Genomic DNA, 25,353 nt, shown 5'->3' on the forward strand with positions numbered 1-25,353 from the left:
GATGAGGCAGTCTTGCAAAGGTCAGCTTCTCGAAGCAAACAGCATGGTGGAGAAGGGTAGAGGATAAACTGTAGGCTAAGAAAAATATCTAGCACAATGTCTGATGCAGCATTGTCCAACATTAGGGAGTTTACTGAACAACTTGTGATAGGTTTAGATCTTGGAATATAATTCCACCATTAAAAATGATGTTTTGGGTGTATTCTTTGTTAAGGTGAAAAGATATTCATAATATATTGTTGAATGCAACAAAATTTTTTGTATAGTCTGATCCCAACTTTTTGTCAACATTATATGTGGGTATGTGTGTGCACGCATTTATGCATTTAATATGCCTGGAAGAGGGATGCCTGGGTGGCTCAGTCGGTTAAGTGTCTGCCTTTGGCTCAGGTCATGATCCCACGGTCCTGCAACTGAGTCCCACATTGGGCTCCTTGCTCAGCGGGGAGCCTGCTTCTCCCTCTGCCTGCCGCTAGCCCTTCTTGTGCTCTCTCTCTCTCTCTCTGACAAATAAATAAATAAAATCTTAAAAAAAAATTCCTGGAAGAGCATGTAGTCTGCTAACAATGCCTCTTTTGGGGAAGTGAGATTACAGATAATTTTAATATTCATAATTTTGATTCTCTGTATATCCTACCTTTTCTACAATGTGTAATAAAAAAATTAAAGTTCTTTTTAGAAAAATGAGAACTATGGCATGAACTCACATTAATTCTGTGAGTTAAGTAGGTGCTATTCTTAACACTGACAAGGAAAATTCCTTAAAAATTCCATTAGAAGCCAATTTCAGTTTTGAATATAGTTACAAAATTCTTAAATAAAATTCCAGCAAAGAGTTGAACAATAATAATTATCATGATATATTATTAGTGCCAATTACACTACTGAGTGACTTACCTAATTCTTTAACTTGTTTTCATACAATACGACAAAGTAGGTATTCTACTAACATTTCCATTTTCAGGCGAGGAAGCCAAAGCTCAGAAAAGTCACGGCCAGAGTCACAAGGTTATTAAAGGGTGAACCAGTATTTAAAGTCAGGTCTGAAAAATAAATAAATAAAGTCAGGTCTGTCTTCTTCTAAACCCAGTGTTCCAAACTACACCATGGCTAAGTAGAACTTATCTCCGAAAATACAAGACAGGCAGATCACAGAACTCCGAATATATTCATCATGTCAACAGAATGCATAATGAACAGCAGAATATTACTTTGTAGATATTGCAAAGTCATTGTATAATATTTAAAAGACTCTCAGAAGCTAGAAGCAGGTAGATACTTCATTAACTTGGTGTTCTATGTCTTTAAAAACAAGAAAAATCCCATTAACTGTAAATCGACTGGTCACTATTATAATTATTTAGCAAGCTTTTAAAGATTATTGTCATTGCTTCAAGATGGCAAAAGTGGTTGGAAAGAAAAAGATCAAAACCTTACTATAGTCACCTGATGGAAATTCAATCATTCAGTACATATTACTGAGACCCTACCTTGTGCCAGGCACGGTAACCAGGTATTGACCAAATAGTGGCAAAGGATCCTGAAAGCTAACACTGGTGGAGAGCTAGCTATGTGCTAGGCTCTTTTCTAAGTGTTTTATGTATACCAACTCATTTAATCTTCATACAAGTGCATGAGGTAGTTACTATTATTGTTCCATTTTATAGATGGGGACCCTGAGGCACAAAGGGGCTAGTATGTCATAGCTAATAAGTAGTGGAGGTAACACAAATCCAGATGGTCCTGGGCCAAGAGTCTGGGCGATCAACCATTCTGTAAAAACTCTCTAAACCAGAATAGTGTCTGTCCTCATGGAGATTCTGGTTTAATGGCAAAATAGACATGAAACTAAACGCAGAATGAAATACGCAGTTTCAACTAGTAAGTGCCAAGGAATAGAAACTAGCGGAAATGACTTCCTAGAGGGGAGTGGAGCGGTCAGGGAGGGCTGGCATGGGGAGGAGCCTTTCAGATCACAGGTGGGTGAAGGACGAGGGGCTTCGGGAGAGAAGCAGGTGCAGAGGCTTTGGGGGCAGTTACTGGAAGGATGGTCCCAGTGGCTCCACTTATCTGCAGGAGTCTGGGAACTTTTGCAGGACGGGCTGAGCAATGGATTTTATTTGAAGTGTGATGGGGAGCTTCAAAGTTTTGCTTTTATATTTATGAAGTGTTTGTCTTCACTAGAGATGTTTTCTCTGCAGGCGTCTTATTTCTTACTCACCTGGTGGCTACTCTGTACGGCAGGTGGGAGTCCCTCAGACGTCTGTGGTCATGGATGATGGTGGCTGCATTTGATTCTGGTTCGAGTGTCAGGCAGACAGCCCATCACACCCAAACCTTGAAGTTCAAGTTGATGCTCAGAAGGCTAGAGGGACACAGTGCGGATGTGGTATGAGGTACTTAGGATGACTCCCATTTTACAGATGAGGAACTCTGGTATAGGAAGTTGTGTTTGTCATAGGTATCCATGCCACGTCCAGGATTTGTGATCAGATCTGCATACTGTACTACACACGGGCAGTTTCTAGATTTTGTTTACCACCTGGCAGCCATCACTCTTTCTTCCCCGTGGTCTAGAGATGTGCTGCCGAGTACGGTGGCCACTAGCCACATGTGGACATGTAACTTGAATTAAAATTAAGAAAATGTTAAAAATTCAGCTTCTCGGTTGCACTAGCCGCACTTGAAGCGCTCAATAGCCATTGGTGGCTAGTGGCTATTTCAGTGGTTGGCACAGACGAATGGGACAGTTTGACTGTCGCAGAAAGTTCCGTCTTCTGGACATCGCTGGTCCAGAAACTTCTTAACTTGCCCTTTTTAAATGGCAGATGAGTTCCGCACAGAGTTGTTTGTGGGCAGATAATTTTATCCAGCTTCTCACAATTTTCATCCAGAGCCTATGAAATTCAGATTTTGTGAGCATATTTTATTGTTTGGAGATTGTCATTTCCTAAAGGGCAGAGACTGTGTTTTTCCTCTACTTCTGGGAAGAGTCTTAGTTCACTAAATTTAATAAATGTTTGCTGATGCCAATTACCATAGCTTACGAACTCTGTGTGAGACCAAGGGAATGTCATATCGGAAGTGACCTTTTATATTTTTCTCGCACTCTCCATTGGTGTTTCATAGTGTATAGTAGAGGAATCTGGCATTTCTGGACAGACTTTGAAATCTGAGAAGTTCTCTGTCAGCGTGAGGGTGGAGACGTAGATGTGACACAGTACATCCCACACGTCCAAAGAACTGTGGGCAAACTTAACGCTCCCCTTAGGTTAAGTTGCTAAGTTAACCTAATTAGCTAATTAGGTTAATTGTGCATCGGGGAGAAGGGAGGGATGAGGTGAGGGAGGAGGCTGGCGTGGAGCTTATTTTTTGCATTTCTATTTACTCATTCAACAAGCATTACTCGAGCCCTGTAATCTGCCAAGCACTGCACTAGACACTAGGGAATAGAGATGAAAACAAGAAGGTCTCTGCACTTGAAGAACTTCGAGACACACCAAGTTTTATTCTGTGTGCTCAGTGCAGTGACAGAGGCATCACAGGGACTTAGGGCAGCACAGAGGAAGGGCAACAAACCCACCTCTGGCAGATCCCGGAAGGCTTCCTGGAGGAGTGATGCTCTGCCCACAATTTTAAGAGGCTCAAAAGCAGAGATCTCTCCCAGGAACGGTGTCCTTTGAGGGTTTTGAGTGAAGAAGGAGTTTTCTAGAGAAGCAGGGTCATCAGGACAGATACCTCATTAGTCTGGGTTTGGCTTTATTTATTCAGGTAATTGATCTGAACGCACGACGAGATGGTAGACTAAGACACCAAGCTAGCCTACGATCATTATTCTCCTTCTGAATGTGCGCCAGAGTCGATGAGTTTTAGAGCACAGTCATCTGCGAGTTGGAGTTAGTAGAATGCCAGAGAATGAGGGTGATTCTAAAAACAGCTTTCGCCAACTGTTGCCGTGATTCTAGTGTGGATTTTTGGCATGCCTCAGGAGAGCTGCCGGGTTTGGGGCTATAGTGGGAAATGACCATGGAGAGTGTGGGCAGAGCATTGAGCCAGTCGATCTGTGGCAGCTTGTGTGTTGGGGGGAAGGAGTTGGGGCAAGACTGGGATTGTACTTTAGGAATATTCTCACTTGCCACTAAATTGTGCAGGAAGGACCGACACTTCCAGCCCATTTCATCCAGGACAAGGTCCTGGTTTTAAACACTGTCTGTGGGGGCACCTGGGTGGCTCAGTCGGTTAAGCGTCCGGCTCTTGATTTCGACTCAGGTCACGATCTCAGGTCATGAGATTGAGCCCCGTGTCAAGCCCCACATTGGGCTCTGTGCTCAGTGGGAGTCTGTGTGAGAGTCTCTCTTCCTCTCCCCCTCCCCCCCAATAAATAAATGCATTGTACTTGTGGGCGTCAGTGCTTGACAATGTCACTGCCCCCCCCCCCATTGGCTTCCCCTTGGATAGGCAGGAGTTCCTCTCTAGGTAAATCAAGGTAATGTAAGGTATTCTACACTCTCTGAAGATTCATATTAGGCCACTTGGTTTTTACGAAGGACTTAGATTAGTACCTGTTTTTGCTAATGGAAAGAAATTCAAAGAGGATTTTTACTTTTATGAAAATAGTTGTTGCTGTACTAATGTATGTCTTTCCAACTTTCTGAAAGTGGGATATACTCTCCACTACATGCCATTTCCGTTGAAGAAATGTTTCATAGCTGTGCCTACTTTCAAATAGTGGGGGAAACCTGAACTTTTGCTTGCTACAATCTCACCGTATCCTATGTTTTTCCTCTTTTGTCTTCAAATTCCTTCTAAGTAGCTTTTCTTCAGCCCACATTCTGTTCATTTCTACCCTCTTGTCTTGCCTTTCTACTTTTCTTTTCTCTACAATACGCTTTCTCCTTCTCTCTCTCTCTCTCTCTCTTCTTTTTTTTTTTTTAACAAATGCTACCCCTTGTTCCCATTGTTCAAGACCCAACTTAAGCCTCAGGCAGTCTGTGAAACCTTCCCTACCTGCCATAGTTCATGCTGATCTTTTCCTTTTTTGGGTTTTCACACTTCAAGCCCAAATCCTGTCATCTAACACTGAGACTTACGGTGTTGAAGAGTGAGAAATCACTTTGGAGCCCACCTAAAACCTCCATCTTGACCCATTATCATCTTCTCTTGGAGGAAGACATTCTAAACATTTTTTATTGAAAAGACAAGTCTAACAACAACATCAAAGGACAAAATGCCCCTAATCCCTTACCTTACTACAACAATCTTAAGTGTTGCACAATTCCTTTCTAGTCATACATATTGTCTCACATTAACTCACAAGCCATTAGATATTTAGTTTTCCCTCCCCATTTAATGTTATAACCCAAACACACCCTACCTGTCTTTACAGTTATTGTAACAGAAGCATTCCCTCCTTACTGTAATATGATTCTGTCAAGCCACTCTCCTGGTACTGGACATGAGTCACTGGCTCTGCTGTTTCAAAAGACATACATGTTGCTCTTGAGTCCTTCTCCTCTAAGCTCTGAGAACAGACTCAATGAACCATCCCTTACACTTTATTCTCTGTCTTCAGGCACCTTCTCTTCTGTCGACAGGGATGTTCAGTCTTCTCTGTCCTAAAAGACATCTCAACCCTACTGTGTACCATTCTCTTTGGCTGCCATCATTTCACAAGCAATGACCATGTCATCAAGTCCAAAGAGACTTTCTCAGTCCTTGTGGTCCCTGACCCTGACCATTCCCTTCTGCAACCTCCCTCCAGGCCTTTGGTGACACCACACTTCCCTTGTTCTCCTCAGCTTTCCCTCAGAGTCTCTCTGCCTTTTCCCACTCCCATTCAGCTTTTTCATGATGAAATCTTTTCACAAGGGCCTGTCCTCAGCCCTCTTCTTTTCTTCTCTCCTGTCTTCCCAGACACAGTCATTCACCCTCACATCTGCAGCTAACAACTTTGGGCCAGTGATTTTCGTATCTGTATTTTGAGCTGTACCCGCCTCATCTTCCAAGCCTGGCACTCACCCTCACCGCCCACTGCTTGTGCTCATGTTGCTACCTGGGTGCTGGCCGGGCTCCCACAGCCAACCACTCTGCCCTCGAGGATCTTTCCCCCTAACCCAGACTCTCCAACTGACTTCCCTTTACCTGTCCTTTTTATATGGCCTCAGACCCTGTGCACTTGATCTTAGCTGAAAGGCCAAGAAACGATGGCCTCAGAGCCTCTGAATCGTCCAAACTTTATTCTCTCCTCATATTTATCAGTTGATTTAAGATCCATACTACGTCTCATCTATTTTCTAATTTCCATTCAAACCCACAAAGACTTTATTTAAAAAAATTTAAATACATGGGGCACCTGGGTGGCTCAGTCGGTTAAGCAACTGACTCTTGGTTTCGGCTCAGGTCATGATCTCAGGGTCGTGAGATCGAGCCCAGTGTGGGGTTCTGAGCTGAGTGTGGAGCCTACTTAAGATTCTCTCTCTCCCTCTGCCTCTGTCCCTCCCCTGCTCCCCGCTTGCATGTGCTCTCTCTCTCAAAAATAAATAAATAAATAAATACAAAAGTAGTACAAGCTTGTGTTAAAAATGCAAATGATATACTATTATAATCAGAAGCATTAATATAGAGAGTAAAAAGTGAATGTTTGTCTTCATAAAAGTGAACATTCCCTTTCATATTTACTCCCCAACCTCTCTCCAAATTCTGTTTATTCACCCAGTGATACACTTACACTTTCTTATGGGTTTATAATCACATTTTTTCTCACTAATGGGATTATACAATACATTGTCTTGCTTTTTCCCTTCCCGCATGTAATATATAGGTCTTCCATGGGACAGAATAAGAAGTCCAGAAATAGACCCACACAAATGTAGCAATTAATTTTGAGAAAGTATAAAGTCAAGTCAATGAAGAAAGGGTAATCTTTTCCACCAATGGTGCTATAACAACTGACATATGCAAAAAAATTAACTGCCACCCTTATCTCACAGAAATAGAAAAGTTGACTCAGATGGGTCATAGAGCTAAATATAAGAGCTAAAAATTACATTTCTAGAAGGAAACATAGGAGAAAATATTTGTGATCTTGGGTTAAGTAAAAACTTCTTATGTAGGAAACAAAAAGCAGGAGCCAAAAAAAAAAAAAAAAGAAGGAAAAAATAAAAATTGGGCTTCATCAAATTTAAAAACTTGTGCTTCTTGAAAGATACTGTTAAGGGAATGAAAAGACAAGTTAGGGAGTAGGAGAAAATATTGTTGAAATACTTATCTGCAAAAGGATTTGTATGTAGGACTTATAATGATACTTACAGCTTGATAATAAGAAGACAAAAGACCCAATTATAAAATGAGTAAAAGATTGGAAGAGGACCCTTCACCGAAAAAGAAATATCAATGGCAAATAAGCACATGAAAAGATGCTCAGTGTTACTAGTTATTAGGAAAATGCAAATTAAGACCACAGGGAGATAGCACTACACGCCTACTAGAACTGTTCAAATTAAACTGACCAGAGCAAGTGCTACGAAGATGTGGAGCAACTGGAACGCTTACCCATCGCTGGTGAGAATGTAAACTATGACATCCACTTTGGAAGACAACGGGCAGTTTCTTATGAAGTCAAATATGCAATTGTTACATAACCTAGGAGTTTAATTCCTAGATATTTATCCAAGAAAAATGAAAACATATATTCACACAAAGACCTGGAAGCAAACGTTTATAGAAGCTGCATCCATAGTAGCCAACAAACAAACAAAACAACCCCTCAAAAAAAATAAACCGAAAACAGCCAAAATGTCCATCAATTGGTGAATGAATAAACAAATTGTGGTACATCCATTCAATGGAATACTAGTTAGCAATAGAAAGGAACAAATCAGTGATACATGTAACAAGGGGGATGAATCTCGGAGACATGATAAGTGAAAGAAACCAGACACAAAAGGCAACATACTGTATCATTCTATTTATGTGAAATTTTGGGAAAGACAAAGCTGTAGAAACAGAAATTAGATCAGTGGTGATCAGGGTTTGGGGTAGAGGCAGGGGGTAAATTGCTAGCTGGCATAAAGGAACTTCTGAAGGCAATGGAAATGTTCTGTTTCTTGAACATGAATGTGGCTATAGGATTTCAAACATTTCCCAAAACTCATTAAAGTGTAAACTTTAAAAAAGGTGAATTTTATCTGATCGAATTACTGGACTGAATGTACCTGTTTGAAGTAAGCTTAACTAAAAAACAACAACAAAAAATAGGAGAAAGAAAGAAAATAGAAGAAAGAAAGAAAGAAGAAAGACAAGCAAAAGCATATCTTTATATAGACTTTTCTATACCAGATGGTGAGCTGATTTTAAATTTTGATAGATAAGGCCAAATTGTCCTCCAAAATGGCTATACCAATTTATACCTCCACCAGTAGAATCTGAGAGTGCCTATTTCCCCACGCTGTGGCACAAATGGATATAATCATTTTTTTATAAGTTCTGTCTATTTGATGGTGAAAAATGTTATGATCCTGATACTTCAGGCATGCACAGTTAAGATCTTGCCCTAATTGGTCTCTCCACTTGCAGCCTTTTCTCTCTCCAAATCATCTTATATATTGTTAATAGAGTAATCCTTCTTGTGCCTTGTTCTAATAATATCTCATGAAAATTATTCACGATACCCACTGCCTACAAAATTACTCCAGACCCTTTAGCCAGATATTTGAGTCCTTGTTCTATCCCAGCTCCTACTTTCTCTCTTCTCTATGACTGTCTCCTCATTTTTAGCAGAAATTTTGACTCAAACCTCTAGTTCAATGGTTCTTACTCCTTTTTCTTTCCTTTTTGGGGGTACAGTTGACGCATAACCTTGTACAAGTTTAAGGTATACAGTATGATGATTTGATACACGTATATATTAGGTAAAGTAGGCATAATCGAGCCTGTCATCAGATGAGAAAAGATTGAGGTTTGAAAGTAACCTTTTCCCCAAGATGACAAGCTTTTATGTGAGAGAGCAGAGCTCAGAACTTAGCTATTCACATTCCCACTCCAGGGCTCTCCATTCCACCCCCTCCTGCCTTCCAGCCATCTCCAACTTTCAGGTTGTCAGTCTGTCCTTCCCTTTTTGATTCTAGTCCTCAGAATGAAGGGGCCTAGGTAAAAAAAAACACCTGGAGGCTCACATAGCATTTACTGAAATATCAGAAAGTTATAAGCCACACCAGCAACCTATTAAATATTACTATCCTCCTCCTTGACGAACAGACCTTCGTAATGACCTGGTAGGGTAGGTTCAAAAGCAGAGCGGCGCCTGGGTGGCTCAGTCAGTTAAGCCGCTGCCTTTGGCTCAGGTCGTGATCTTGGGGTCCTGAGATCGAGCCCCGTGTCGCACTCTCTGCCCAGCCAGGAGTCTGCTTCTTCCTCTCCCTCTGTGCTCTCTCTCTCTCGTAAGTAAATAAAATCTTTAAAAAGAAAAATAACAAACCAAAAGCAGGATTCCCAGACTCCTTGAAATTATGGCAGCCAAGTCATAGGAATATGAATATGGGACTTGTTCCACCCTCTCCTCCCACTCCTGGTTCTTGGCTTCATTCCCTTGGGCTGCGTGGGTTCATCTCACCCTAATTGCATGTCTGAGTTCCCTCACTCCCCTGCAAACAACGACCCATGGCTGCTCCTTGGGACCAGACACACCTCGGCCCACCCACCCTTCCTCCCAAAGGCGAGGGAGGCCCTGAAAGTGAGCGTGGGGCCGACTGGCAGAGAATTCTGGGGTCCTGGGTACCAGACCACGGGGGAATGTGGGCTCCTGGTGGGGTGCTCCTTTGGATTCTCAGACTCCTTGTCCTGTGGGGAGAGGTGCAGTTGGGGGAAGCCCACTCTGGGGGGCCTCCCGTAAAACTGGGGCCCATTGTGCTGAGGTCTAAGTGTGGCACTGATCCTAACTCCCTCCCCAAATCAGACAGCAAACCTTTTGAGGACCCAGGCTAATTCTCCCCCCTCCCCCAGAGATTGCATTTTACTGGAAAACAAGAGATGGAAATTCTAGTTTAGGCTCAGCCCTAGCTATATAAACTCACCTCCCTGGTTTGTTTCTTTGTCTATACAATGAAAATTGTATGAGATAATCTCCAAAATCACTATTTTTATCTTCTTTTATATCCCCTCCCCCCATGGCACTAACAGGTCATAGTAGGTGCTCAGAAGTGTTTTCTGGATTTATTTTTTGCACCACTTGGTATGAGTGCCCTAAGGCTTTGTCTTAATCTCTTCTCGTCTCAGACACAAGTGTGTATGGGTGTGTGTGTTTACACATGTAGAGGCATGTATGTGCCCCTACCTTGTACCACTCAGTCCGTCTTGGACTTCCGAGTCACACAACCCGCTAGCTGGATGGTTAGAGCCCCAGGAGACATTTTCGTAGGCACTCAAGCAGAGTGCATTAAATCCTAACAGAGGTAACATTCACTTTTATGCCTTCAGAGCTTGGAAACTAGGAGACCCTAGGGGTCTTTCTATAGAGAGTTGGTGACCTTGAGTCATTTCTAATATCTCAAAGTTGCAATTTTTATGTCCCATCCCTTCTTAATGGCTTGGCAAGCATTTTGTTTTCTTTGAATTGGCTGAGACTGGAGAGGGAGCCTTCTTTCTCTGACACCCTGGGTACTAGTGTAGGTGGGAACTTCCTGGAGGCTGGCACCGAATCTGAAAGATTGAACCACTTCACTGGGCAGGTGGATACTCTGGTTCAAGTCAACAAATGTATAATGAGGGATTACTGGAGCTACGGGAATCCTAAGCAGGATGACACCATCTTCAAACTTCATAATAATTTGGTCGGAGAGGCAAAGCATAAATTTTTAAAAGATAAAATAATACAACAGGACAAGACAATTTAAGAATCACCTCAAGGCAGTGGTTTGTAGTCAAATGACATGTTTACACAATGAGTTCAGAGGATGAAGAAAGGCATGAACAAGAGGTCCTAGATCTTGGGCCAAGGTATCGGGGCCAGACATGCCTGACTAGGCAGTCTTTTCACAGAGGAACTCACCTGGAGATTAAGGGCTGAAAACAAGGTATGCAAAATCCTCTGGAAGCTGGTGGGGAATCGGTTGCAAAGAACATGGGACTGTTTATGATGGGGACGTGTAATAAAGTACAAAACAAAATAGGAACATCAACACAAGCTATCTTTAACCTTTATTCTCAATTATCTTCCTTGAAACTAAAAGGTAGGTACTTCTAGGAGGGTGCCTCGGCCTTCTTTGGAGGACGGGCTATTACTGATTCTCCAGTAATCTCACCAGGGGGCAAGTTGCCCAGGTGGGTTGGAGCTACAAGGCTGGGCCTAGGAGGGGAACCAGACTGGAGAGCAGCTCGGACCCTTTTGTCAATGGTGATGATTCACATTTTCCGCTTACCACTATAGCTTCCCAGGCAATAAGAGAGTGTCCCCAACTCACACCTTTAGTCCCCTGCATGGTGCAAGCATTCTAACAGGATGCTAAGATCCAAAATTGCCAATTCCACGTTCCAAGACCTTTATACCATCAGGTGTCTTCAGTGTTAGATGCCTGGCACATAGCAGTTACTTGACAAATGTTAACTCCTTTCTTGGATTTCCTCATTTCCCCTCCATCCCCAAACTCTGCCTCCGCAAACGCAAACGCTTATCTTCTGACATTCTCTCTATTGCCCAAGAGAGCTGCTTTTCCTAAAAGGGCCTGGACGTGCGCGGTTCTCTCCAGCTCCCAGGCAATCCGGTTCAGCAGGAGCCTTCTGAAGGCCTACTATGTGTGGGGTTTGCGGGCCTCCCAGGCCCAGAGCGTCCTGTGGTTCCTTAAGGACCCAGACAGGAGGCAGAACCTCTAGGGGGAGAAAGGATGGGTAGAGCTGTGTGCGCGCTTTTCCCACCTCCTCGACTGCACGTCGGGCGCTTGGGAAGGGAGCCCGACCTTTCCTTTGCTTTGTCCCCTCTGCAGCCCCGAAGGCTGTCCTCCGAAAGCAGGCGCCCCACTCACACCTGCCGCCCCGCACAGAATGGAGCAGAGCGAAGCCAGGCGCCAGAGGAGGGGCGAGAGGCCCGCCGCGCTCCGGGCTTGCCAGGTTTTCCGGCTCTGACCCCTCCTCGCGGGCCTCCCTCCCTCCGGGCGCCCCCGGGAGCCGAATGCGCGGGGCCACCCGGGCGACGGGCCCCGGTGTTCCGTGCAAGGCGGGGCGGTGCCGGCCGCCGGCCCGGCCCAGGCCTCCCGCGCCCCCTCCCGGGAGGCGGGTTCTGGGGGAGACCCGGCACCGGCCCCGCGCGGCGCAGCGTCGGCGCGCCCGAGCCCCGCGCTCCCCGCCTGGCCGCCCCGCAAGCAGGCGCCCGGCCGGCCGGGAGGTGGTGCTCGCCTCCCCGCGCCCGGGCCCGCGCGTTGCCGAGCAGCGGCTCGGAGGCTCCGAAGGGGGCGGAGCGGCGAGGCCGGCGTGCTGCTGGCGGCCCCTGTCCGCGGTTCCGGCCCCCGGCCCGCCCCCGCCTCGCCGGCCTCCCTCCGCGCCGGTGCGCGGCGCCCCGTCCCAGCAGCAGCCGCAGCGGCCGCCCGTCCCGGGCCCGAGAGCGCCGAGCCGCGGGGCCGGGCCGGGGCGCCGGCCGGGACTGCCGGGGGCGCGGCGCCGACGCCGAGGCGCGGCCATGGAGGGGAAGACCCGCGCCGGGGTCGCGCTGGTCCCGGGGCCGAGCGGCCGCGGGCCTTCCGCCCGCCGCGCCCGCCGCCTCCGCCGCCGCCCGGGGCTGCTGCTCCCCGGCCTCTGGCTGCTGCTGCTGGCCCGGCCAGCCTCGTGCGCCCCAGGTAAGCACCGCTGAGACCCCCGGGCCGCGACCCTGCCTTTTTTTATTGCTGTTATTTTCAAAATCCTGCTTTCCCCGCCCACCCTCTTTTATTCTCCACTGCTCCCTAGCCCTCCTTTCTTGAGATGCTTTTCTATTCTTCTTGGGCCCAGCAAATAAAAAGGCACGAAAATAAAACGAAAAAGCGAACGGATTCTGGCCAATCTTGCTAAAGGTCTGCAAAGCTCTCCTGTTATCCACGGAGCCCGAGGCGGGTCTGTGGCTTCGCCAAATGTGCCTTTATTTTCTCTGCAAAATGCAGGCACTGAAATTATATTTGTGCATGGCTGTATCAGTGTGGTATAGCGAATGTTTGGGAATACTTCATTGTAGGGGCCAAGGGGTACATTCGGTGTGTGGGCTTTAAAACAGTATTGCTTTACTCTGAGTAGCCCGGCGTCCCCCAGATGCAGGCAGGCTGGCGGTGTCCCCCAGTGCACCAGGACACAAAGAACATTCAAAGAAAATCTCTTGGAAAGCGCCCTGGCCATGGATCTTTCCAGGGAAAATAGCTATTGCTATGACTTCTGCAAAGGGATAAGGACAATAGAGGGTGACAATATTGTGATTCTTCAGTGTCAGGGCATGAAAGGAGGAAGGGTTGTTTTATAATACACGCAGTTTCCTGACTCTTCGTCAGCATGGAATTAAGAGGCATCATTTATGAAGGGGCATGTGGGTGGGTTTTGTTGCTGAAATGATTTAATTCATATTGCTTCTCTGAAATGTTTATTTGCCCACCCTGAGCATACACACAGGCTGGTCTGGAAACCATCTCTGAGCTGACACGCTGTAAAGCGGTGGCTGCCCCAGCACACACCCTCCACCACTTTGGGGGCAGAGAAGGAAAGGTGGAATGAGCAGCTCTGGGTGGAGAGCTGCTGCACAGTGAGCACAAACAGAGCCAGGGAAGCTCCTCCAGATCCTCCCTTCGTGGGAGCAGGGCCAAAGGACTGCCAAGTGGCTTTGGAAGGAAATGGAACGCATTTGAAGGTGTCCCTTGGACATCACCGTCGGAATTATAACCAGTGCCACATAGGGGATGGTACACTGGAAACACAGGAAGGGGCTTCAGGAATTGTAGAGTGGAACCAGTCCTCTTACTACAGAGGAGACTGCTGGAGAATTGGCTTGGTCAAGGTCACTGGCTAGTTGGTGCCGACTCATCACTTTTCCATTACCCCCTCCTGCCCGGTGACCTATATAGGCTTATGCGCACCTGAGGCCTCCACAAAGATCCCCCGCAGCTGGGTGGAACCCTGGCTCAGGGAGCCCCACCAGAGCTGGGGACGACAAAACAGGTCTCTTGCGGGCAGTATACAGGTGCAAACAACTTTGCCTAACCTGGCACCTCCGGCCCCAGTCCTGCCCTCTGTGTGTTCCAGCCCTGCGTGTCCAGAGCAGAGGAGACTCAGGGCTTTCTGTGAGAAGAGAGAATCAGGAAGAGTGCCCTTGGCTTTCCTCTGCAAAGAAAGCCCATCTGATACTAATGGACTCATCTGCGAGGGGACCCGGCACACTAATCGTTTCCATTTACTGAGTGCTTCCTCTGTGTCAGATGCTGCATTTTATAGACACGATCCAATCATGTTATGAGTTGGGCACGATAAGCCCCATTTTACAGATGAGGAAACTAAGACTTCAGGAGTTTGGGTTAGTTTGATTAAAAACTCTATGCGTTTAACGTCTGCGCAGCTTCCCCATGGGAATGTGGCCAACGGGGTATACTGCAGATGTGGAGAGAATAATTCTTTGGGTAAATTTAAAGTATATATGGAGCTGTTTGCACTGTCCCTCTGTAAGTTTCTTGTCTAAGTTGTTCCTGTTTCCCATCAACCCCCAATACAAATATCCAACCTGGACACATGAAATTCATTATATTTCTGCGCTGGAGCTGACATCACAGGGGTGGTGACTTCATCCTTTCACTAACTTGTGTATGGGGCTCCTCTGGTTTGTACCGTTACTTCTAGGCCAGGTGATAGAATAGCAACTGAAGGGGTGAAGGGCACCGCATCTGTCCTCAAGGATCCAATTGGGAGCTCAAAGCCGGTGCAGATCCTTGCATGGACTGTTCCTTCGAGAAAAAAACATCTTAAAGGTGGCCCCTGACCCACTTCTTGAAGGCTGTGAGGAGCCATAGTGGTGGAGGGTAGCTTGCCGATGTAGGAGATCTGGGCTGGTGAGGGCTGGTTGATCCTGGGAAGAGGCTGCATTTAGTTGGCCCATGATCTCTTCTCTGTGCCACTAGGACCCTCTGACTCCCAGTCCTGAGTGCTGTCTTTTCACCATCAGAGTGGGGATGGTGGGGGAGGCTTTGCTGAAACCCTGTTTCCAAAGAGCCTGATTCAGAAAATGGCCTGTCTTAATCCTGTGTGGGATTTCCTGGGTTAGGCAGCAGTCCTTTTCAAGACTGGCTGAAAATGATCTCCTTCAGCAGTCTTCTCTTTCCTTGTCAACTTTTGTTAAATGGAGTCCACCTTTCAGTGGGTCCCCTTATTTCAGCCTTTATTTAAATTTTTGTGTTTTATTGATTTCTTGTCTATTTCTGTTTCATTCAGCATCTTGAATGTGCCCTTTTTTTGTTTGTTTAAACATTTATAAGTTTGGTCTTGACCACTGTTGTGGAAACAACTTGTAGTACTTTGGACTTGCTTTTGATTGTGTTTTTTAGGCAATCCTACATCCACAATATAAAAAGAGAGAATTGTGCTCCATTTCTTCATCTTTTTTTTTTTTTTTAAAGATTATTTATTTATTTATTTGACAGAGATAGAGACAGCCAGCAAGAGAGGGAACACAAGCAGGGGGAGTGGGAGAGGAAGAAGCAGGCTCATAGCAGAGGAGCCTGATGTGGGGCTCGATCCCACAATGCCGGGATCACGCCCTGAGCCGAAGGCAGATGCTTAACCGCTGTGCCACCCAGGCGCCCCTCCATTTCCTCATCTTATTCATTGATAAGTCTTTCTTAAAAATAATAGTTATTATGGAATTAATAACTTTGCAGAGATTTTGGAAATTACTAGAAGGTACAGAAAACAGGTACCCATAATCAGACAACCCATAGATAGCGCTGTGAATAGTTTTTAACATTAAAAAAAGTGAAAAGTGAATTATATGCACTTATTACTTATATATGCATTTATTACTTTTTTCAATATTTAACTTAAGCATTTTCCTATTCATTAAATATTGTTTGAAAGTACAGTGTTCCATCTTAATAATTTCCTTAATTATTCTTTTATTATTTCCAGCTTTTTTGGCTATTATAAATAACGCTATGATGAATAGCTATGTAGATAAGGCTTTGTATTTCTTTGTGTTTGTGTGTGTGTGTGTGTGTGTGTGTGTGTGTGTGTTTAGCACACATTTCTAAATTGGGAATTAGAATGCAATTTAAATCTAAGACCCACCAGGCTGAATCTTCGCATGTTCAGTGTGCTGGGTACCTACTAAGTGCTCTGTAAGTGGTTGTTGAATGAATCGACTTTTTCTATAAAGCCATAATGCTGAAATAAACCTTAGCAATTTATGCAGTGGCCTGTTTCACTTCATCATCATCAGCACTGGATATTATTTTTAAAACTCTTTTTTTATTTTTTATTTTTATTATTTTTTTAATTTTTAACACTTGTAGAATAAATTTGTAATCCACTATTTAAGTTTTTTTGGGGGGGGTTGGCTATTTTTGGTTTATTTTGTCTTTGTATTCTGTGAATTCTCTCTGTGTTTTTGCTCACATATATGTTGTGGGTATATATTTAAATCTTTGTATGTTAAGGATAGTAACCATTTCTCTCCTATTGGTTGACTTTTCCCCCTTCCAATGGATTTTCCTTTCAATTTTATATAATTTAGAAATTCGGAAGTTTTGATTATTTTGATTAGCCAAATCGGCTGTTCTGCTTTTCTTTTTGTAACTTTTTTCGTTGCATTTATTCTCACGGCATGTTGAATTTTTACCTTAATGTACTTATTTTATTATTAGGCATTTTGAAGTGAACATTTGTTGTACTTTTTGAGTGGTTTAGTATCCTATAAACAGAGACTTTAAATGTTTCAAAAGTGTGATCCCTAGCCCTCCTGGGTCAGTATCACCAAGGGATGTGGGGGTGCTTGTTAAGAATTTAGATTTCTGGGGCTCACCCTTGACCTACATTAGATCTTCGGTGGTGGTGCCTGGGAATGTTCATTTTTAACAAGTTCACAGCTGATTGTGAGGCATTTTAAACTTTGGAACCACTGATCCAGAGACTATACACCCAGTAATTGACAACTCATAGCATTTTGGGGATACACCGCTTAACATCTTGCAGTTGTCTTTTCATGATTGGAACAACTGATTTAAAATTGTAATGTGGCAATTATTATTATTATTATTTGTTCTGTCTTGTTGGCTTGGTTTTCTTTGGGCTGGGACTCAAAGGGCATAGAGGACTTCATTTTAAACTCTCGGTCCTGGCCCCTGGGGAACGGCTGTGGCCCCTTGTCAGGAAGTGCCTCACTTAATCCTGAAAACAGAACCCAGCCAGGGAGCTGTTGAAATTCACCAGGGACCTGGGAACCACAGGTTTCCTATTAGTGTGCCCTGGGTGCTAGAGGCAGCTAGTTGCTGTAATTAGAATTACACCAGGTTGATTCTCTCAGATGGGAAGATGCTACTGTAACTGACCTAATTGGTTTCCACGTTGTGACCGCCCACCTCTCTTCTGCAGCTCACAGTGGCGCGATCGCTTTCTTGTACTTAAGCGGCATGATTTGTTGGAAGGCTCATTGGACTGTGAGCTACCCGACCCGAGTGAGCTCTTTTCCGCTGATAACTTGCTTTGTGACTGTGGGCGAGTTACCTTGTTCTGGGCTTCTTCATGGATGCCTGAGATTATCTCTAACTCCCTTTTAGCTCTTAGATTTCAAGTGCCCACGTTGGATACCTTGGAATGCACTTGTTATCGACGGCGACAGTCCTGTGCCTGTGGAATGTTTGTACCACTGTCTGCCCGTCCTGTCGATGTTCTAGCCCAGTGACTTGCTGAAGGCAGTTCATTCAATAATTCTTGTTTTTGAAAAAATAATCCTCCTCTACTCTTCTCTCCTGCATCCCCACCCCTGGGACACATACTTTGCTCTCTCACATTCTTTCTGTCTCTTCTGTTTATCCATCTTCGCTGATAATGCCGTAGGTGTGCTAGTGCTGTGGCTTACGGCTTCAGGCATTGCCTCTCCTCCTTAGTGAAAATCTAACCTTGTTACTTACGGTGAAAGTGTGGGCCACAGACCTGCAGCATCGGGGCCATCTGGCAGCTGGCTAGAAATGCTATCTCAGGTCCTACCCCAAGCCTTCTGAGTCCGAATCTGCGTTTTCACTAGCTCCTCAGGTGATTTTGAACGCACACTTGAAGTTTGGGAAGCACCGGGCGAAGAGGTGCTGTCGTGTTCCAACCATCTGGGACGAAGTGATGTTGGATCACCAGGGGCCTGAGTCAGCCCACACTTCTCTGGAGCCATTCCAGGTCTTCAGGGACCTTGAGATGCGCCTGCCGTAGGGCCTGTGTGAATAGTGCATTTGACCAGGCATCTTCAGAACAAAATGGTTCTCTAGACCTGCCCTGATTTATAACCTGTTCATTCACTATGGGCATTTGGCTGGCTGTGAAAGTACTGAAACGCCGTCGTACCAGTTGGTAAATCGCTGCTCTACTGAGCATCCCCAACTCCCCAAGTGCCTGGGGCCTCCCTGCCCTCCCTTCGGCACTCCGGGTTTGAAGACTGAGTTGCACCCACGTCAGATGGAGGGTCAGCCCACACAGGTTTTTCAACCCCAGGGTCTGCTTCATGGTGACAGACCAGCAGCTGACAGAGGGCCACCTTCTGCTTTGTGGGGGGCAAGGAGGGGGTGCTGTGTTTGTTCAAGGAGTGAGATAGGGCAGAACGCTAGGGAAGGTAGGGGCCGCTTGTGCAGTTGAGGGAATAGAGGGGAGTGCGGCAACACCGGGTGGGGCTCAAGGAGGTGGTGGAAAGGGGGCGGGACGGAGAAACGGAGGCTAATCTGGAGACAGAGGCGTTGAGGAGAAAGGGGAGCTTTGTGGAGAGAGGTAGACAAGATGATCTTTTGGGAGGATGGCAAGCAGGGGCGGAATTGGGAGCTTGAGAAAATACAACTGGTTTCCAGAAACCACTGTGAAGAGATGAAGGCACCACTTGCCAGACGGGTGCTGTCTGCTTGCCCCTCCAGCAACCCTGGGTGGCCCAGAGCCTTGGTGGGAAGTGAGCGGGCGACAGTCCTCCTGGGTTATCTCCCTGCAAGTCCTGGCGCGAGGTCCGGCTTGGGAGGCTCGTCGCCCCGGTGATGGGCGGGTAGTGCCCAGCCCTGTGGAGTCATTTAGAAAACCCTCCTTGCTTCTCTCTTTGTTCTCCTGTCTCTTGTTTGGGCCTGTGGAAGCGACCCTTCTTCACTATCGTTTTGGGTGCTAGGATTAACTTTGGAGCCAGACAGCCTGAAGGACTGCTTTAAAACACTGGGTAAATACTGCTGGGGAGCTTTCAAAGGGAAAGCCTCAAACATGCAAAACAAACCAACTTCTGAAGCCAGCTTTAAGGGGGACCTGGGCCAAGCCCAGGAGACAGGTGTGAACTGGTGGCCAAGTCGCTAGGCCTCTGCTGCTCCAGGTGTGGCCCACAGGTCAGCAGCAGCAGCGGCCCCTGGGAGCTTGTGAGAAAAGCAGAGTGCCTGGTCCCACCCCACGTCTACGGAATCTGCCTCTTAGCAGCACCTCGCCCGGGATTTGTACGCATCCTAAGGTTTGAGAAGCTCTGGCCTCCACACTGTCTCCTTGAGGTTGGGTGCATTTTAAAGATTTTGGGTTGCTCCCTAATCACTGAGGAGTCTTGACCTTGTAAAAATCCAGCCCAGATTTTAAGTCGATTGGGCACACTGAGGGAAGGAACGGTAGCAGGTTCAGAGCCGAGCTGGTGTCGGGCTGGGCGTGCAAGTCAGAGCACTGGTCCTGCTCTGTCTCTCCCCACGGACCTGTCCCCCCACCCCCCAGGGCCTGAGCGTATTTGGAAACCTTTTTTCTGGTCCGTAATTTCTCTGCCCTGACCGCGGGAGTCCGGGCGGCTGGCTGCGGAGGATGACAAAAGCACGTGGAGATCGTTGAAGCAAACAGGTGTCAAAGCTGAGGTGGAAGTGGAAGGGACCCAGGTGTCTGTCAAGAGATGAGCGGATTAACAAAATGCGGCTTATGCATACAATGGAATTATTCCTTCTTAAAAAAGAAGGAGATTCGAACACACGCTGCAGCATGGACGGCCCTTGACATTCTGCTCAGTGAAATAAGCCAGTCACAAAAAGACGAAAACTGTATGATTCCTCTTATGTGAGGTACCTAGAGTTGTCAGAATCACGGAGACAGAGAGTAGAATGGTGCTTAACCAGGGGCTGAGGGGAGGAGGGAATGGAGTTTGGTGTTGAACGGGGACAGAGTTCCAGTTCTGCAAGATGAAAAGCGTTCTGGAGATTGGATGATTGCACAACCAGTGTGAATACACTTAACGTTATTGAACGGTATGTGTAGAAGTGGGAGGTTGATATAGTGAATTTTATGTTGTGTGTGTGTGTGTTTTAAAGAGTTTTTATTTATTCGACAGAGAGAGAGACAGCCAGCGAGAGAGGGAACACAGCACGGGGAGTGGGAGAGGGAGAAACAGGATCCCAGGAGAGGAGCCTGATGTGGGGCTCGATCCCAGGACTGTGGGATCACGCCCTGAGCCGAAGGCAGAGGCTTAACGACTGAGCCACCCAGGCGCCCCTGTGTGTGTGTTTTTTTTAAACCACAATTATGAAAAAAAAAAAAAAAACAACCAAAAACAAACCCCAAAACAAAGGGAAGGTGGGTGGGGACTAGCTGGTTGGGGAGCAGAAGTGAACGCTTGTGAGAGCTGGGAGCCACAGTGGTGAGGAGAGGACGGGAGCACACAACAGGTGTTCAGTGGGGACAGGTGGGCTCAGGTGACAGGCGGGATGCAAGGACTTCTGCAGACCATCAGAGGCCTGATCAGAATGGGGACAGGGAGGGGGCAGGTCAGTGCCTGGTGACCAGGAGAGGAGTCACAGCCCCTGCATCTGGCTTGTGGCACCAGCGAGGATCTCCAGGCCTCTCTGCCTCAGGACTGCTTCACCTCACCCCTCACCCCTCACCTCACCCACCTCTCACCTCACTCTTCACCTCACCTCACCTCACTTCACCTCTCACCTCATCCATTACCCCTCACCTCACCCCTCACTTCTCATCTCATACACCTCACCTCACCTCTCACCTCTCACCTCTAATCTCACCTCCCTTCTCACCTCGCCCCTTCACCCTTTACCTCTCACCTCCCCCCTCACCTCACCCTTTACTCTCATATCATGCTTCTCGTTTCACCCCTCACCCTTTACCTCTCACCTCACCCTTCACCTTACCCTTTACCTCTCTTTTCACGTCTTACCTCACCCCTCACCTCGCCTCTCACCTTACTCTTTACCTCTCACCTCCCCCTTAACCTCTCATCTCACACTCCTCACCTCACCCCCTCCTTGCCTCTTATCTCTTATCTCACCTTGCCTCTCATCTCATGCCTCACCTCACCCATCACCTCTCACCTCACATCTCACCCCTCCCACCTCACCTTTCATCTCACCTTTTACCTTTCACCTCAGCTCACCATCTCTTCATGTCCTGGACAGCCGTTTGATGGAGGATGGGCTAGGGGACTGGGCTGGGGAAGGGGTGGGGTTTTCAACCTGGGCCTAAATAGAGGCTGAATAGAGTCTTAAGAATTTATAAAATCATGGGGCGCCTGGGTGGCACAGCGGTTAAGCGTCTGCCTTCGGCTCAGGGCGTGATCCCGGCGTTATGGGATCGAGCCCCACATCAGGCTCCTCCTCTGTGAGCCTGCTTCTTCCTCTCCCACTCCCCCTGCTGTGTTCCCTCTCTCGCTGGCTGTCTCTATCTCTGTCGAATAAATAAAATCTTTAAAAAAGAAAAAAAAAAGAATTTATAAAATCAGATTCTTCTTCCTAGCCCTTGGAAGGGGGCTTTTACATATTTTTATGCATTTTCACAATTACAATAGCTTTATTGGTTTTTTTCCTGATTATTATTTTTATAGTCTTTGCAACGATGCATATGGACGATTCCCTCTGCCTAGAACATTCTTATCTCTGATATTATCTACATGGTTTACTACCCCCTTTCTTCAGGTCTGCTCAGATCTCATGCAGTCAGAGAGGCTTTCTCTAAGTCTTAAAAATACAGTGACCTCCTTCATAACTCCTTGCTCCACACTCGGCATTATTTTCCTCCATGGCGCTTAGCACCATCTTTTTTTGTCTGTTCATTCCCTGTCTGCATCCACTAGACATCAAGCTTCATCAGGGCAGACCATCTGTTTTCTTCTGTGCTGTTTGCTCATTTATTCTTTACATCTTTCTTGAGTGACTGCTCTGTGCAGGCACTGTGGTGGGCCCTTGGGATCCATCAGCCAACAAGGTTAATTGTATGCTGTGTTCCTAGGCGATAAGCGCCAGGAAGGAATGGGGCACAGAAAAGGCTTGGTTGTGAGGAATTGCAGTTTTAATCTGGGTGGTTAGGGTGGCCTCATGGAGAAGGTATCTTAGTATGCGAGGGCTGCCATAACGAAATGCCACAAACTGAGTGGCTTAAACAGCAGTTTATTGTCCCATGGTCCTGCAGGCCAGAAGTCCCCGATCAAGGTGAGCAGGGCAGTGCTCCCTCTGAAGGCACTTAGGAAGGGTCTATTCCATGCATCTCTCCTAGCTTCTGGTAGTTCCTTGTGCGGCACAACTCTAATCTTCATGTCGCCTTCTCCCTGTATGCATGTCTGTGTTCACATTTCCCCTTTTTATAAGCATCGTCATATTGGATTGGGGCCATCCTTCTCCAGTATGACCTCATCTGAACTAATTACATTTACCGTGACCCTGCTTCCAAATAAGGTCACATTCTGAGGTACTGGGAGTTAAGACTTCAAGATATGAATTTGGGGGGGGGGGCATGGCTGACCCGTAACAATGACATATAATCTAAGATTTGAAGGAGGTAAGGGAGTGAGCCAAGCAGGTATTTGGGGAAGCAGTGTTCCCAGCAGATGAAGTAGCCAGCGTCAAGGTGGGAGTGTGCCTGGTGTTGGGGGATGGGGAGGAGGCCAGTGTGCCCAAAGCAGAGCGGGTGGGGGTGAGGGTCAGCAGCTGCTCAGGTGGGTGTGGGGGGTAGGGGAAGTGGGTGCTGGGGTGCACCATCAGAGGCCCTCTTAAGGACTTTGGCATGACTCCAGGTGAGGTGGGAAGCAGTTGGATGGTTTTGAGCAGAGGAGTGATATGGTGAAGCTTAAAATGTAAAATTTATTGCACATTAAATGAATTCAGATGGTACAAAAAGATGTAAGTTAGAAAGTGAAAATCACCCCAAATCCTACCACTCAGAGATAACCATTATGACATTTTGGTGTTTCTCTTTTCAGACTTCTTGTTCACACATACAAGCACATACAGATACACACAAAGTAATGGTATCATACTCGCCATGTTGTTTGCTAACTTGCTTTTTTGCACTTCACACTTTATCACTGAATCTTTACGTTGTCAGGAAATATAGATCCTCATTATGATTTGGTACGATGCTGTGGATGTTCTGTACTTTACTTAACCAGCTCTCTGTTCATGGGTAATTATGTTGCTTTCAGCTTTTGCTGTGATAAAAAACACTGCTCTGAGCATCTTTGTATATCTGTCTTTCCATACTTGTCTAATTATTTCCTTAGGATAAATTCCCAGAAATAGAATTGCTGGACTAGGCAGTCTTCATATATTAGATTTTGATACATATTGCCAAATTGCTCTCTAGAAAGGTTGAAGCAGTCTGCATTCTCTCTAGCAATGAATCAGAGTGTCGGTTTTTCTTCTCTCCATCTTACTGGCTGTTACCAATCTTAATTATCTTTGCCAAACTCATAAGTAAAAAAAAATACCTCCTTTAAAGTTGCATTTCTTTGACTGTTAATTGGCATTTGGGCCTGTCATTGAGGCCTCCTTTGCTCTCCTTCTTGGTTCTTTCCTGCAGAAATCTCAGGGCTGGCCTGGGAATAATAATACCCAATAATTACAGAGCCTTATCTAGCCAGGTGCCAAACATTGTGGGAGGCACAGTGTATCTTTTTAAATCTATACAGTAACTGCAGGAGGTAGGTGCTATTATTATCCCCGTTTTACAGATGAGAAAGACAAAGGTCAGAGAGGTTCACTAACGTGCTCAAGGTCACACAACTAGTGAGAGTCTTCCTACCCCCGAGGTGGGGGGTGCACCCCAGCCAGGGTCTCCTTTGCTCTGGGTCCATGCTAGAGAATGGCTCTGTAATCTCTACGATGAAAATGCCCACTCCCAGGTTTTGTTTGCTTGGTAGGGTGAACTCTGGGTAGAGCCCCGCAGTCAGGGTCATCGGTGGTCCCTGCCTGTGTCAGAAGCCCTGGCCGTGAAGTGCGCCTGGGGCCCCACACAGTGATAGAAACGAGGCTGGACCCCAAAGTCAAAGGCACAGACAAGGCTTTTTGGGGCTGCGTCTTGAGCTGAAGAGAGACACGGCACAGAGAACCGTTAGGTTGGCTTCCCACAGCAGAGGGGAGACCCTGCTTGTATAGCGACGGTTCCCGCCTCCTGATTGGTGGGAAGGGCCTCGTCCTGATTGGTCGGTGTTAGCAGGGAACTGAGGCAGCTCATTGGTGCTTTTTGGAGCCGAGATTGAAGTCCGACTTGCCTGTGAGGCGGTGTTCTGGGCTCTGGGTCGGCTCCGTGAGAGAAGCGTGTGTAGTAATGACAGCGCCCCATGGGCATGATGGTTCTCACTCAGGGCTTGTTGCCCTGGTCCCTGTCTCACATCGAAGGTGCTCACCATATTGGTTAAGAGAAATGAAGGAAGCAGGCTTTTGGAAACTACTGTATCGTGTGGAAGTGTCATTTTGTTTGATCCCAGCAGGTTAAAAAGTAAAAGTTTTAAAAATAAAAAAATTCAGGAAGTCAAAATCCATCTTTTGAGCCTATATTCCCTATCCTCCAGCACGGAGAATAACATTTTTCGTAATACCAAGTGACATTTTTGTACCCTCTTTTGTGCTGGATCATATCCTTGTGGGTTTGATAATATTTCTTCTTTGTTTCGACTACGCTATCTTTCTGTGGTTTGTTTCTGACTGCAAAGCGTGTGGTTGTAATACATTCTCTTTGTTAATAAATCGGTGTATACCACTGGTTTAAAATCAATTTCTCATTAACTTTGAAATTTTGGTGGGAGGAAGTCGATGCCATAAAATAAATACCTTGTTCAAAACTCAACCAGTGCACCTCACTGTCCTGCTTCCATTGTTTTATATGCCCCTTGAGCCTTTTTAGTTCTTCATAAAGCACAGTGTATTAATGCCTTGAGTTCTTGCCTGGATCTGG

General features: G+C 46.3%; 1 protein-coding gene across 3 annotated transcripts in view; it reads left to right on the forward strand.

Moving 5' to 3' along the window:
- Window positions 1–12,587: 12,587 nt before the first annotated feature.
- Window positions 12,588–25,353, forward strand: part of KIAA1549 (KIAA1549 ortholog) — a 134,580-nt gene continuing 121,814 nt past the window's right edge. For all 3 annotated transcript variants that reach the window (XR_015723806.1, XM_045793690.2, XM_087860797.1), the window contains exon 1: window positions 12,588–12,821. Coding sequence is in view for 2 of the 3 variants with exons in the window: in XM_045793690.2 (XP_045649646.2) it covers window positions 12,665–12,821 (157 nt within the window). In the remaining variant the exon portion in view is untranslated. The remainder of the gene's footprint in view (window positions 12,822–25,353) is intronic.

Source organism: Ursus americanus, chromosome 3 (assembly GCF_024610735.1).
Source record: "Ursus americanus isolate L20-20 chromosome 3, mUrsAme1.1.p, whole genome shotgun sequence".
NCBI lineage: Eukaryota > Metazoa > Chordata > Mammalia > Carnivora > Ursidae > Ursus > Ursus americanus.